A 15,828-nucleotide genomic window follows, 5' to 3' on the forward strand; every position below is an offset into this window, starting at 1 on the left:
TATATTAATTTAAAAAACAGTAAGTTAATTTTTTAAAGTTTTCTTTAAAAAATAGTAAGTTAATTTTTTTTTTTTTTTTGAGACAGAGTCTCGCTCTGTCGCCCAGGCTGGAGTGCAGTGGCCGGATCTCAGCTCACTGCAAGCTCCGCCTCCCGGGTTTACACCATTCTCCTGCCTCAGCCTCCCCAGCAGCTGGGACTACAGGCGCCCGCCACCACGCCCGGCTAGTTTTTTCTATTTTTTTAGTAGAGACGGGGTTTCACCGTGTTAGCCAGGATGGTCTTAATCTCCTGACCTCGTGATCCGCCCATCTCGGCCTCTCAAAGTGCTGGGATTACAGGCTTGAGCCACCGCGCCCAGCCATAAGTTAATTTTTTAAAGTTTTCATTGCAACCTCCGCCTCCCGGGTTCAAGCGATTCTCCTGCCTCAGCCTCCCCAGTAGCTGGGATTACAAGCGTGGGCCACGACGCCTGCCTAATTTTCTGTATCTTTAGTAAAGAAGGGGTTTCACCATGTTGGCCAGGCTGGTCTCCAACTCCTGGCTTCATAATCCGCCCACCTCAGCCTCCCAAAGTGCAGGGATTACAGGCATGAGCCACTGTGCCCGGCCTATATTCAATTATTTTAAAGCAGAAGACATTTTACCTTGGCTTCCAATTGATTGGCAAAAAAGGGAGGGTTGCACATGCAAAAGTCATAGATGATCTCAGATTCTTCTTTAAGAGCGTCCATCAGGAGCGTCTTCTGTGGCACTTTCACCACTAGGAGGAAAAACAGGGCTGTGAGCTCATCACTGTCGCGGTGGTTTTAAAGCATAATCACGCCCTGCATAACGATGCTTTGGTAACAATGGACTGCATATATGACGCTGGTCCCGTAAGATTGTAACACCACATTTTTACTGTACCTTTTCTATGTTTGATATGCTCAGATACACAAATACTTACCATAGTGTTAAAACGGCCTTCCGTATTCAATACAGTAACATACTGTTCAGGTTACAGCATAGGAGCCACAGGTATTACATACAGGCCTAGGTGTGCATGAGCACACACTACGATGAAATCATATTTCTCAGAATATATTCCTGCTGTTAAGTAATGCGTGACTGTATGTCCTCAAACCCTTTGACGTTACTCCCTTCAGGAGATGGAGTTTAATTTCCTTCCCCTAGAGTGTCGGCTGCATTTTAAGGACACTCAAATAGCTTCACGGAGAGATCCACATGGCTATGAACTAGGGTTTCCTTCCAAGAGTCGTGTGAGTGAGCCGCGAGTAAGCCATCTCGGAAGCAAATCTCTACCACCCGTAAATCCTTCAGATACTGTAGCTCTAGCCAACAACTTGACTGCAAATGCATGAAAGTGTCTCAACTGGAACCACCCGACTAAGCTATGCCAGAATGTATGACCCACAGGAACAATGAGATAAATGTGTATTGTTTGAAGTTGCTAGGGCCAAGTGCGATGGTTCATGCCTGTAATCCCAGTGCTTTGGGAGGCCAAGGTGGGAGAACTGCTTGAGACCAAGAGTTCCAGATTAGCCTGGGCAACATAGCAAGAACCTAGCTCTACAAAAACTTTAAAAATAAAAAATTATCTGACCATGGAGGTATGAGCCTGTAATTCTAGCTACTTGGGAGGTTAAAGTGAGAGACTGCTTGAGCCCAGGAGGCTTGAGCCATGATCACGCCAATGCACTCCGGCCTGGATGACAGAGTGAGACCCTGTCTCTAACAAAAAAAAAAAAAAAATTTTTTTAAGTCTCCTAGGGCCGGGATTGTTATATTGTTACAATAACAATGTAACAATGAGGTGGCTCATGCCTGTAATCCCAACACTGTGGGAAGCCGAGGCAAGTGGATCACTTGAGGTCAGGAGTTCGAGACCTACCTGGCCAACATGGTGAAACCATGTCTCTACTAAAAAAAATCACAAAAATTAGACGGGTGTGGTGGTGGGCACCTATAATCCCAGCTACTCGGGAGGCTCAGGCAGGAGAATCGCTTGAACCTGGGAGACAGAGGTTGCAGTGAGCTGAGACTGTGCCACTGCACTCCAGCCTGGGTGACACAGCAAGAGTCTATCTCAAAAAATAAAAAATAAATAAAAGTAAATAGGCTCCTAGATTTTGGAATAATTTGTTACACAACAATGGAGAAATAAAACAAATGCACTAATAATATGAATGTCTCCCCTTACAAAAATATGTTCAATACTATGAGGAAAAGTCTTATTTCCTTCATAAAGAGACATAAAATCTCTTCAATGGAAAAAAAAAAATTAACACTGCTTTATACACAGAATGGTCACAAAAATATTTATTTTTATTTATTTTTTTTGTTGTTGAGACGGAGTCTTGCTCTGTCGCCCAGGCTGGAGTGCTGTGGCTGGATCTCAGCTCACTGCAAGCTCCGCCTCCTGGGTTTACGCCATTCTCCTGCCTCAGCCTCCCAAGTAGCTGGGACTACAGGCGCCCGCCACCTCGCCCGGCTAGTTTTTTGTATTTTTTTAGTAGAGACGGGGTTTCACTGTGTTCGCCAGGATGGTCTCAATCCCCTGACCTCGTGATCCGCCTGTCTCGGCCTCCCAAAGTGCTGGGATTACAGGCTTGAGCCACCGCGCCTGGCCACAAAAATAAAAAGTAACAAATCACAAGGGGATTTGACTATTTCTAGCACAGTTCTATGTACTGAAATTATTATTTGTTTTTGAGACACAGTCTCACTCTGTAGACCAGAATAAAGTGCAGTGGTGTGATCTCCACTCACTGCAACCTCTGCCTCCCAGGTTCAAGCGATTCTCCTGCCTCAGCCTCCCGAGTAGCTGGGATTACAGGTGCATGCCACCACGCCCAGCTAATTTTTGTATTTTTAGTAGAGATGGAATTTCACCATGTTGATCAGGCTGCTCTCAAACTCCCGACCTCGGGCAATCTGCTTCGGCCTCCCAAAGTGCTGGGATTACAGGCGTGAGCCACCGCACCCTGCCTATGTACTGAAATTAAAAAGATGGTATAGTTTAAGCAACAGTAGGGTTTCCTTCCTTTTAAAATCTTGATGACTAAGTTACTTCACATATAGTCAATTCTCATTATCTGCACTAGTTATGTTGTAAAAAGTAGCCACAAATAGTCAATGAGTGAATACTGAACCACTGGTTCCCGGGGGAAATACAGGGTTAGGTTCCTACAAGTCTCTCATCACGTTTTCATCAATTGATAGATACACAATCTTGTTTTATGGTGTTTAAAGACACTTTATCGAATATACATTGCTGATTCACTAACACTAAACTCATGGCCAACACCACTATGACTCGTGTCTGAAGGAAGCTTATTTAACACATGTATTTTCTCTGTAAGGCACATCACAGCCTTTTTGCACTGAGGAACACAAGACAGCCTTTCAGCACTATGTTTAGGGACTAGTTTAAACAGCAAAATCACCAAGGGAAAGCACAAAAATGCAAAATAAAAATTTAAAAAACACCCAAAACGTGGTATTAAATAGACCAAGAAAAGGACACTTGGTCCACAGAAAGGAAGCTGGAGTAAGAAGGCAGAGCATCGCTTTGCTGAGCCTCAGCTGGGAACACGCACACTGGGCAACTCCAATTATATGCCACTATGCACGTGTCTGTGAATGACCATAAAAGTACCATGAATGTCAATTTTAAGTTAAAAATAAATTTTTGGTTGGGGGTAGTGGCTCACGCCTGTAACTCCAGCACTTTGGGAGGCTGAGGCCAGAAAATCACTCGAGCCCAGGAGTTTAAGACCAGCCTGGGCAACATGACAAGACCCCATCTCTACAAAAAAACACAAAAATTAGCCAGGCGTGGTGGCAACACACCGGCAGTCTCAGCTACTCACAAGGCTGAGGCTGGATGATTACCTGAACATAGGAGGTTGAAGCTACAGTGAACCACTACACTCCAGCCTGGGTGACAGTGAGACCCTGACTCTAAAATTAAATAAGGAAACACATTCATACGTACAAACCTACATGCATACATTTTAGCTATTGACAAACTAATTTTAAAGTTTATTTGGAGAGGCAAAAGGCTCAGGATAGCCAACACAGTATTGAAAGAGAAGAGGCAAGTTGAAAGACTGACACTACCCAATTCTAAGACTTACTACAAAGCTACTATAATCAAAACAGCATGTTTTTAGTGAATGAATAGATCAATAGAACAGAACAGATACAGTCTTTTCAAGAACTGATACTGGAACATCACTTAGACATCCACATGCATAAAATGAAGCTAGACACAGACCTTATATCCTTCACAAAATTTCACTCAAAACAGATCACAAACCTAAATGCAAAATTCAAGACTATAAAACTCCTAGAAGTAACAGAGTCTTGCTCTGTTTCCTGGGCTGGGGTGCAGTGTCGTGATCTCGGCTCACTGCAGCCTCCACCTCCCAGACTCAAGTGATTCTTGGTCCTCAGCCTCCTGAGTCACTGGGATTACATGCATGCACCACAACGCTGGCTAATTTTTGTATTTTTAGTAGAGATGGGGTTTCGTCATGTAGGCCAGGCTGGTCTCAAACTCCTGACCTCAAAGATCTACCGACCTCAGCCCCCAGCGTGCTGAGATTACAGCACTTTTGGATATAATACCAACGGTACTGTATATAATTCCTTAAAAGAAGATCAATAAGCTGGACTTGGCTGGGGGCAATGGCTCATGTCTATCATTCCAACACTCTGGGAGGTACAGACAAGAGAATCACTTGAGGACAGGAGTTTGAGACCAGCCTGGGCAACATGGTGAAACCCCATCTCTACTAAAAATACAAAAATTAGCTGGGCATGGTGGGGGGGTGCCTGAAATCTCAGCTACCTGGGAGGCTGAGGCAGGAGAATCACTTGAACCTGGGAGGCAGAGGTTGCAGAGAGCCGAGATCGCGCCATTGTACTCCCACCTGGGGAACAAGAGCAAAACTAAGTCTCAAAAAAAAAAAGGGGGGGGGGGCAAAAGGCCTGAATAGACATCTCACCAAAAAAGATATACAGATGGTAAATGAGCACATGAAAAGATGCTCTACATCAATATCAGGAAAATGCACATTAAAATAAGGAAGTACCACTACACACCTATTAGAATGGCCAAAACCCAGAACACTGACAACACCCAGTGCTGGCAAGGATGTGAGCAACAGGAACTTTTGTTCACTGCTGGTGGGAGTGCAAAACGGTGCTCTGGAAGGGAGTTTGGTGGTTTCTCACAAAATTAAACATCCCATTACCATACCATCCAGCAAGCACACTGCTTGGCATTTACCTAAAGGAGTCAAAAACTTACACGCACAGAAAAAGCTGCACACAGGTGTTTCTCACAACTTTATCTGTAATTGTCAAAATTTGGAAACAATCAAGATGTCCTTCAAGAGGTGAATGGAGAAACTCTGGTACACCCAGATAATCGAATATCAAAATGAAATGTGCTAAAAATAAATGAGCTTTCTGCAATTAGAGAGGCAGCAGAAAAAAAATAAATTAAAAGAATTTTTTAAAAAGCTGTCAAACTGTAAAAAGACATTAGGAAAGTTAAATAAACGTCACTCAGCGGAAGAAGCCACTCCGAAGAGTCTATCTACTGTGTGGTTCCAATTATATGACGTTCTGGAAAATGTACAACTATGAAGACAGTAAACAGGTCAGTAGTTTCCTGGGGCTGGGGCCAGTGAGAGACGGACAGCTGAGGCACAGAACACGGCAGGGCAGTGAAACGATTCTGTGTATACTGTACTGGGAGACACATGTCCGCTTCATTCGTCCAAAACTACGAAATGTACACCACCAAGTGGAATCCGTGATGTAAAGCACGAACGGTGGGTGACAATGATGTGCCAGCATAGGTTCATCACCTGTGACAAATATCCCACTCTGCTTGGGCATGCTGATAATGGAGAAGGCTATGCATGTGTGGGGGCAGGGATATACAGGGAATCTCTGAACCTTCCACTTCATTTTGCTATGAACCTAAAAATGCCCTAAAAAATAAACTCAACAAACAAACAAAAAAACGCCACTTAAAGTCTCTGGAAATGTTTCTAAGGGGTTATAACGAATAAACATTTATTCAAGAAAATCTACTAAAATAAATGAATGGATAAATTTCGGCAAGCAGGCAAATTCACTAATAAAGAATCCACAAACAATTAATGATCAACTATAGTTACTATTTTCCTTCTGAGTTAATTCTGGTATCAAGACAGACAGCAAACCCAATTACAAAATGCCGGATTTTTTAAAATTGCCGAAGTCTGCATATTCAAGAAAAAGGTAATGAAATGTGTTAAACTAAAAAGGCAGGTGAAGACACAGAGTGTGGAGGTATTCATTCTGTGGCGCTAACCTTTTATGAGATCAGATAAGTTATTCTGTTCCACATTTTTCTTTGCATAGTTGAAACACATATCATCCACTTCTGTTGCAAGGAAATACCAGCCATTCAAGGTTGCTCCGAGTAAGGGGTAGATGCAGGATGCCCCCGTACCTAGTAAAACGAAAATTCAAAACACATTCCACACACCAGAGGGAAAGGTTAGAATCATCATGAAAACACCACTCTTCTCAGAATTCTGTTTTCACTCCGTCACCCAGGCTACAGGGCAGTGGTGTGATCATGGTTCACTGCAGCCTCGACTTCCTGGCCTCAGGCGATTCTCCCCACTCAGCCTCCCGAGTTCCCGGGACTACAGGTGCATGCCACCATGCCTGGCTAATTTTTGTATTTTCTGTAATTTTTGTATTTTTTGGTAGAGAAATCACAAGCTAGTACCTGATTCCACATATATTATGGCTACTGGGTTCCTCAGTCATTCGTGTATATTAGTCTTACCTCCTAATTAGACTCAACCTTCCTAAAGTATCGAAACCTTGCTGGCCTCCTCTTTCGTGTGTTGTATAAAAAATGAAGAACACACAAGCAGAGGTCAAGGAATATGTGACTAATTCACCTAAAATGCTCAAAACTCAGCTGATTTACTTTGTAAAGAGTCTTCATTTTAAATCTCACACAAAACTCAATTTTCTTAAAAGAAAACAATGCTATTTGTTAAAATGCCTTTGTAATATCTTAAAACAGATCAATGTACATTCCATTCTCCAAAAGCAAGAAAAAATATGTAGGGTATAAAATGTTTATTAAACTGCTGAATTACCCAAATGTCTGTAAGTTGTCAGCTGAAAGAAATAAGAAGTGGAAAAAACAAACAAACAAACAAACAAACTAAAGAGATTAGAGATAACTCATCTCTCTCTTAGCTGTAGAGACATGGGAAAATACTTGGTTTGAAGCCAAGACATCAGAGTCACTGGCTCGCCTCACCAGTGTCAAGGGAGGTATTCAAAAGGCAAACACTCCAGGCAAAAAAAACACTCTTTGACCACTAGGGTTTGGTACTAAATTATGTAGAACCCCGAGCCCTGGACTGGACTATATACTAACCATGAATATTGTTTTTAAAGGCCGGGCATGGTGGCTCACACCTGTAGTCCCAGCACTTTAGGAGGCTGAGGCAGGCGGACCACCTGAGGTCAGGAGTTCCAGGCCTGCCTGCAACATGGTGAAACCCCGTCTCTACTAAAACTACAGAAATTAGCTGGGCATGATGGTGGGCACCTGCAATTCCAGCTACTCAGGAGGCTGAGGCAGGAGAATCACTCGAACCTGGGAGGTGGAGGTTGCAGTGAGCCGAGACCTTGCCACTGCACTTCAGCCTGGGTGACAGAGCAAATCTCAATCTCCCTCTCTTTTACAATATTGACTATCTTGGCCAATTAGATCCTAAAGAGTATATTCAAGAGAAGAGTGTTTCTCCCAGAGGCCTAAAGCAGTCAGCCTCCACCAGCCACTGTAGGTCTGCTCTCATCTGACCATATCCCAGTTCCGGTCTAGCCTTGTAAGGATTTGCCAGGGAGAAGCAGGGGCTAGATACTCCTAACCCAGAGGAAATCCAGGCTTGTCATACTGCTTCCTCATTACGCATCCAGAACAGGCTACTAAAAGCTGACGGCCCCAACATTTAAGCTCTTTGATGGTCACGGTGAATGCTGCGTTGCCTGCCATGTTTGCCCGAGAGTATCCTGGGCCCGGTGCTACTGGACAAGCACCTCCTTGGATACCTGGGGGTGGTGAGGGAAAGGGTGGTAAAGGGTACTCAAGGTCTTCTCAGAAACCACACTGCTTTAGCTCCTGCTGGCCGTTCTAGTAAGCCAGACACACACACATTTCAGAACATTTCAGTTGTACTTTCTACTCTGTAGGAAAAAAATCCAGACCAGATCCTTGACTTTTACACAACTGCCTCTCTCTTCAAACTTCAATTTCATTTAAAAGATTAAAAAAGTACACTTACCTCCAGGGTAATAAATATACATAAAAGATTTGTCAGCGCCAAAAGAAGTTTCTTAATTCTCAAGACCCAAAGACTTGTACTCTAATAGAATGCAACAGATTCTTTACTAGTCCTTTATAGGACAGGACAAAATCCCCTCAGAAAGCCAAATGACATTTTTAAATGGGTAATAATCTTTGTAATGATAAATAAAAATGGAAAGTACGTAATCGTAGAACTAGAGCAAACTGATGGAGTCTGGGGGAAGAATTTATATAAAGCCCTAATTAGAATGGACGTGATTGCAGTTAGGTAGTGCCCCTTGTGAAGAATTAAAATCCATTAACCTCCTCTATCCCCAAATGCTATTTTAGAGGGTTTGGGGCATAATTAAAATCAAATTAGTACCAACTAGGCTGTCAAGCTTTTTAAGCAAAACTAGGTGAGAAGCAGAAGAGGTGAGAAATGCAGAAATGCAAAAAGGTAAGAGATGATGACTTGGCTAGGACGGCAGTGGAGATGGAGAGAAGTAGATGATTTCAGAAGTATTTAAGAGAGAAAGTCAACAGGAAACAGTCATAGACATTTTTTTACTGAGTGGTAAGTACCAAGGATCACAGGGTGGACTATGGTAGACTCACTGAAACAAGAAACAAAGAGAACCAGGATTAGGGAAACAGAGTGTGAGTTTGGTCTTGGACACAGCAAGTCTGAGATGTTTTTCAGAAATCCAAGTTTCTCTTATATATGAGATCGGAGGTCAAGGAAAGTAATCTGAGTTGGAGGAACATATAAACATGTGATTTATTTGTATAGAGGTGGGAAATCATCATAGAAGTGAATGCAATTGCCAGGGTAGGGTGCTGAGTGAGAAAGGAGCTAAAGGCTGAGCTTTATGCAAGGAATACCAATATCTAGTGGTCAGATACAGGCAGGTACGCCTGAAAAGTGGAGAACAGTGCACAGAAACGAAAGAGGAAACCAACAGTCTGGCGTCATGAAAGCAAATGAAGGAGAGCGAACAAAAGAGAAAGGAGGGATCAATAAATGCCGCTGAAAAGATCATGTAGGATGAGGACTGAAAAACCGTATACAAACATCAAAGTTGAACACTTACTACTATCTAGGAGTGAGGAATGCTAATAATTCCACTGAGTCCGAAATAGAGGCCAGGTGCAGTGGTCAGGCGTGGTGGCTTACGCCTGTAATCCCAGCACTTTGGGAGGACGAGGTGGGCAGATCACCTGAGGTCAGGAGTTTGAGAACAACCTGATCAACATGGTGAAATCCCATCTCTACTAAAAGTACAAAAGTTAGCCAGGTGTGGTGGAGGGCACCTGTAATCCCAGCTACTTAGGAGGCTGAGGCAGGAGCATTGCTTGAACCTGGGAGGCGGAGGTTGCACTGAGTTGAGACCACGCCATTGCATTCCAGCCTGGGCAACAAGAGCAAAACTCCACCTCAAAAAAAAAAAAATCACAATATGAAGACACCAGAGTAAAAATTAAGCCCAACAGACACAGACATCAATGTGGTAATCTGAAAAGCTAAGTAGGGCCAGGTGTCGTGGCTCATGCCTGTAATCTCAGCACTTTGGGAAGCCGAGGCACGTGGACTGCTTGAGCCCAGGAGTCAAGACCAACCTTGGGCAACACGACGAGACCCTATTTCAAAATAAAAAAATTTAAAAAATGAAAAGCTATGTAAGTAAGAGCCTCACTTTCATTTTGTACTTCCCTTAACCTCTTACTCCCTGTTTGGACTGACAATCCCTTCTCAAGAGAAATCAGTGGGAGAAAAGGCCAGGTGTAGTAAATAAGAACGGTAACAGGTATAGTAAATAAGAATAGTAACAGGTGTAGTAAATAAGAATGGTAACAGGTATAGTAAATAAGAATGGTAACAGGTGTAGTAAATAAGAACAGTAATAGGTGTAGTAAATAAGAATGGTAACAGGTGTAGTAAATAAGAACGGTAATAGGTGTAGTAAATAAGAATGGTAACAGGTGTAGTAAATAAGAACGGTAACAGGTGTAGCAAGTAAGAATGGTAACAGGTGTAGTAAATAAGAACGGTAATAGGTGTAGTAAATAAGAATGGTAACAGGTGTAGTAAATAAGAACGGTAACAGGTGTAGCAAGTAAGAATGGTAACAGGTGTAGTAAATAAGAACGGTAGGCCGGGCGTGGTGGCTCACGCCTGTAATCCCAGCACTTTGGGAGGCCGAGGTGGGCGGATCACAAGGTCAGGAGATCGAGACCATGGTGAAACCCCGTCTCTACTAAAAATAGAAAAAATTAGCCGGGCGCAGGGGCGGGCGCCTGTAGTCCCAGCTACTCGGGAGGCTGAGGCAGGAGAATGGCGTGAACCCGGGAGGCGGAGCTTGCAGTGAGCCGAGATTGCACCACTGCACTCCAGCCTGGGCGACAGAGCGAGACTCCGTCTCAAAAAAAAAAAAAAAAAAGAACGGTAATAGGTGTAGTAAATAAGAATGGTAACAGGTGTAGTAAATAAGAACGGTAATAGGTGTAGTAAGTAAGAATGGTAACAGGTGTAGTAAATAAGAATGGTAACAGGTATAGTAAATAAGAATGGTAACAGGTGTAGTAAATAAGAACGGTAATAGGTGTAGTAAGAATGGTAACAGGTGTAGTAAATAAGAATGGTAACAGGTATAGTAAATAAGAATGGTAACAGGTGTAGTAAATAAGAACGGTAATAGGTGTAGTAAGAAAGAATGGTAACAGGTGTAGTAAATAAGAATGGTAACAGGTATAGTAAATAAGAATGGTAACAGGTGTAGTAAATAAGAACGGTAATAGGTGTAGTAAATAAGAATGGTAACAGGTGTAGTAAATAAGAACGGTAATAGGTGTAGCAAGTAAGAATGGTAACAGGTGTAGTAAATAAGAACGGTAACAGGTGTAGTAAATAAGACGGTAATACAGGTTGAGGATCTCTAATCCAAAATGCTTGGGATTAGAAGTGTTTTGGATTTCAGGTTTTTTTTTTTCAGATTTTGAAATATTTGCATTATATTTACAGGCTGAACATCCCTAACCCCCAAATCTGGAAAGCTCCAATGCACATTGCCTTTGAGCAGCATATCAGTGCTCAAAGGTTGCAGATTTGGAAGCATTTTGGATTTTCGGATTAAGGATGCTCAACCTGTATCTGTAGCCAGCTTCTTTCGTACAACAACAAATACCCAGTAGAAAAGTTAACAAAGAATTTGATCTTGCAAAACTTACGAAACCTATGTTTAGCCAAAAAAGAATTTAAAACTATATACCTATGTCAATTCCTCTTCGAAGAGTACTTTTGTCAGAATCCTGGTGACCGATCAGATCTTCTACCCAATGAATATAGTTGAGTCTCAAGGGAACTGTGGGAATTAGTCTTTCCAATGGAATATCAATAGAAAGTCCAAAATCTTCCCTTAGGAGAGTACAAGTCAGAGCTCTGACTGCTTCGGGGTCTTTAAAATTAAGGCTGAGGAATAGAGAAAAAGAAGTAAAACTGATTAATAAGATTCACTATGTTGTACAAGCTCTGTGACAAACAGGCAAAACCAAATGCCCATCTGAATTTCCTGGAGAGATCACACATAAATAGTTATACAGAGCATTCATCCCAGCGGCATATATACATGAGTGTCTAACAGTCACGGCATATGAAAAGCAGTACAATCCTCCACCAAAAACACTGCATGTCCATATACAGAGCACAGAGATTAAATGACTCGGTCAAATTCCTGTCTCACTGTCTCCTTACTGTGTGGCTTTGGACAAGTCATTTACCTCTAGGAAACTGTTTCCTCTGCTGTAAAATGAGGATAGTAGTACCAATATCACAATGCTACCGTGAGATAACCTAGAAGTACTTAGCATAATGTCTGGTGCATAGTAACTATTTTACAAATGCTAGCTATTTTTACTGTTACCATTAACATCATCTGACATTAGCATTCCTTGAAAATCCTACTTAAAAGTGGAAAGAAAGCAGTATAAAAATGTTTAATAATGAAGACAGGATAAGATACTTAAATATGACAACTATTACAGACATCAAATTTAAAATATAATTTTTTAAAGCTTTATGAAGTATAATTCACACACTATAAAATTCACCTGTAAGTGTACAATTGAATAGTTTCTAGTATATTAACAGAGTTGTGCAACCATCACCAAAACCCACTTTTAGAGCACCCTTATCACCCCAAAAAGGAGAACTCATGACCATTTGCATGTCTTTCTTCATTTCCAACTTTAGCCTGAGGCAACCATTGATGTACTTTCTGTCTTTACAGACTTACCTTTTCTGGATATTTCAAGGAACTGAAATCATAATGAGGTCTTCTGGTCACTTAACACAAGTTTGTGAGGTTCATCCACTTTATAACTTGTCAGTATTTCACTTCTTTTTATGGGTGAATAATATTCCACAGTAAGAATACCTACACTTTGTTTATCCATATTCCCCAGTTCCTGGACAGCTGGCTTGTTTCTACTTGTTGACCATCACGAACAATGCTGCTGTTTACATACAAGTCTTCGGGTGGACATACGTTTTCACCGCTCTTGGGTAGACAGTCAGGAATGGATCATAAGATATATTTGTGTTTAACTTTTTTCTTTTTTTTTTTTGAGATGGAGTCTCGTTCTGTCGCCCAAACTGGAGTGCAGTGGCGCGATCTTGGCTCACTGCAAGTTCTGCCTCCCGGGTTCACACCATTCTCCTGCCTCAGGCTCCCAAGGAGCGGGGACTACAGGCGCCCGCCACCACGCCCAGCTAATTTTTTCGTATTTTTAGTGGAGACGGAGTTTCACTGTGTTAGCCAGGACGGTCTCCATCTCCTGACCTTGTGATCTACCCGCCTCGGCCTCCCAAAGTGCTGGGATTACAGGCGTCAGCCACCGCACCTGGCCTGTATTTAACTTTTTAAGAAAATTGTACGAATGTAACTATGTTGATGTCAAAATACTGCTAAACTGAAAATATTAAAAAAGAAAACCAACAGACCTTTTTTATAAACAGAGCAGGGTCTTTTTTGGTTTTGCGGGGTTTTTTTTTGAGACAGGTCCTCACCGTCTCCCAGACTGGAATGCAGTGTGATCACGGCTCACTGCAGCCCCAACCTCCCAGGCTCAAGTGACCCTCCTGCCTCAGCCCCTCAAGTAGCTGGGACTGTAGGTGCATACCGCCACACTCAGCTTTTTTTTTTTTTTTTTTTTTTTGTAGAGAAAAGGGCCCAGCCCATTATGTTGCCTTGGCTGGTCTTGAACTCCTAGGCCCACGTAATCTTCCCGCCTTGGCCTAAGTGTCGGGATTAGAGGTGTGAACCACTGCACCTGCCCAACAGAGCATTTTGAAGAAAGCAGAAAGTCCGTAGATGGGGCTAGGAAAGGGAGGAGGAGTTTTGAAACTACTTAGAATTCTGGCCTTAAGGTGTCTGGTCAGGCAACACCACATCCTCAAACAGCTTCTGGTCTGGACCATCTCCTTTTCTGCTCCCCTGCCTGGTCATCAAATGACCAATCACCAGAAAAATTCAATGCCCATCTGGATACCTGAGTGCCAAGAGAGAAGGAAGCGTGCTGTTTCCACCCAGCAACCATGGAAACTTCAGGCAGGTTCCATCAACCCAATCTCTCTCCACTACCTACAGCAAAAATGTTCTAGAACGGAAGTTAGGAGCCCTGGACTCCACTTTTGGCTCTGCAATCAATTAGCCACGGACTTAAGTCAGTTCAGTTCTTAGGTCTCAGTTTCTCCACCTATAAAAGTAAAGGATTGGCTAGTTGTGGTGGCTCATGCCTGCAATCCTACCAATTTGGGCGGCCAAGGCGGGTGCATCACCTGAGGTCAGGAGTTCGAGACCAGCCTGGCTATCATGGTGAAACCCCACCTGCACAAATAATACAAAAATTAGTCAGTCGTGGTGGCGGATGCCTATAATCCCAGCTACTCAGGAAGCTGATACAGGAGAATCGCTTGAGCCTGGGAGGCAGAGGTTGCAGTGAGCTGAGATCATGCCATTGCACTCCAGCCTGGGTGACAGAGTGAGACTCCATCTTGGAGGAAAAAAAAAAGTAAGGGATTGGACTCAACAGGCTAAGGGTCCTTCTTGCTGGCATTTTATGACTATGAGGAATACTATGACCTAGTACAATGGGAGTCATTAATTATTTATCAAGCAAATTATAGACATGGAAGGGTTGAAACGGCTACTGAAAACAGAATAAACAGTAAACATTTCCATTACCTTCCAGTCTGATGTGAAGAAAATTTCTTTATTCTTCTGTTATGTGATGCCAAGAATACAGCAACACAATTGAACACATATTAAAGAATAGACAGCCAGTGGTTGTTAGGTAACACGACCTACTCTTTCAAAAAACTGTTTAGAAAAAAACACACCTTGGGCCGGGCGCGGTGGCTCACACCTGTAATCCCAGCACTTTGGGAGGCCGAGGCAGGCAGATCACAAAGTCAGGAGATTGAGACCATCCTGGCTAACACGGTGAAATTCCGTCTCTACTAAAAATACAAAAAATTAGCTGAGTGAGGTGGCGGGCACCTGTAGTCCCAGGCAGGAGAATGGTGTGAACCCGGGAGGCGGAGCTTGCAGTGAGCCCAGATCGCGCCACTGCACTCCAGCCTGGGAGAAAGAGCAAGGCTCCGTCTCAAAAAAAAAAAAGAAAGAAAGAAAGAAAGAAAAAACACACCTTGGCCAGGCACAGTGGTTCACACCTGTAATCCTAGCACTTTGGGAAGCTGCAGCAGGGAGATCACCTGAGGTCGGGAGTTCGAGACCAGCCTGACCACCATGGAGAACCCCGTCTCTACTAAAAACACAAAATTAGCCGGGCGTGGTGGCGCATGTCTGTAATCCCAGCTACTAGAGAGGCTGAGACAAGAGAATCGCTTGAACCCAGGAGGCAGAGGTTGCGATGAGCTGAGACTGCGCCACTTCACTCCAGCCTGGGTAACAGAGAGAGACTCTGTCTCAAAAAGAAAAGAAAAGAAAAAACATACCTTTCACAGGAAAAGACCTTGCAAAAAGATGGATGATGAGCAGAATCACATTTCATGGATATAGATTTGTTATCTACACAAAAATTGCATTCCATACCTGAATATAATGATTTCTTGTGACCTCTAAGAATGCTTCCAGGTACTAACTTATAGGGAGGGAAATGGAAGGGATGAAGAATGGAACTTTAGTATCATCGACAGCAGACAGAAATAGGATGACTATAGTGGACTCTGAAGAGACACAGCCAAAGCCTAGAAGCAACGACGCTCCCATCGCTATGAGCATACCTAGAGTTCCAGACCTTGGTTTCTAAATAGTACTCCCTAAAGGAATCAGAGTTCCTTGGATAAATGATTATTCCACAACTGGATAGGGAAGTACAAGATGAACCCGAAACATTGTATTGTATTAGAAAACAGGACATGCTGAA

At 42.8% G+C, this 15,828-nt stretch overlaps 1 protein-coding gene across 10 annotated transcripts in view; it reads right to left on the reverse strand.

Moving 5' to 3' along the window:
* The window catches only part of METTL16 (methyltransferase 16, RNA N6-adenosine), a 90,158-nt gene that overhangs the window by 50,826 nt on the left and 23,504 nt on the right, over positions 1–15,828 (reverse strand). For 7 of the 10 annotated variants that reach the window (XM_074018209.1, XM_074018210.1, XM_065532251.1 and 4 more), the window contains 3 exons: positions 11,652–11,851; positions 6,376–6,516; positions 647–762 (listed from right to left, as the gene is read on the reverse strand). In XM_074018209.1, the coding sequence (XP_073874310.1) occupies positions 647–762; positions 6,376–6,516; positions 11,652–11,851 (457 nt within the window). The remainder of the gene's footprint in view (positions 1–646; positions 763–6,375; positions 6,517–11,651; positions 11,852–15,828) is intronic. The other 3 variants (XM_074018211.1, XM_074018208.1, XM_065532250.2) reach the window with 1 other exon arrangement.

The sequence above is a fragment of the Macaca fascicularis genome, chromosome 16, assembly GCF_037993035.2.
Source record: "Macaca fascicularis isolate 582-1 chromosome 16, T2T-MFA8v1.1".
Lineage (NCBI taxonomy): Eukaryota > Metazoa > Chordata > Mammalia > Primates > Cercopithecidae > Macaca > Macaca fascicularis.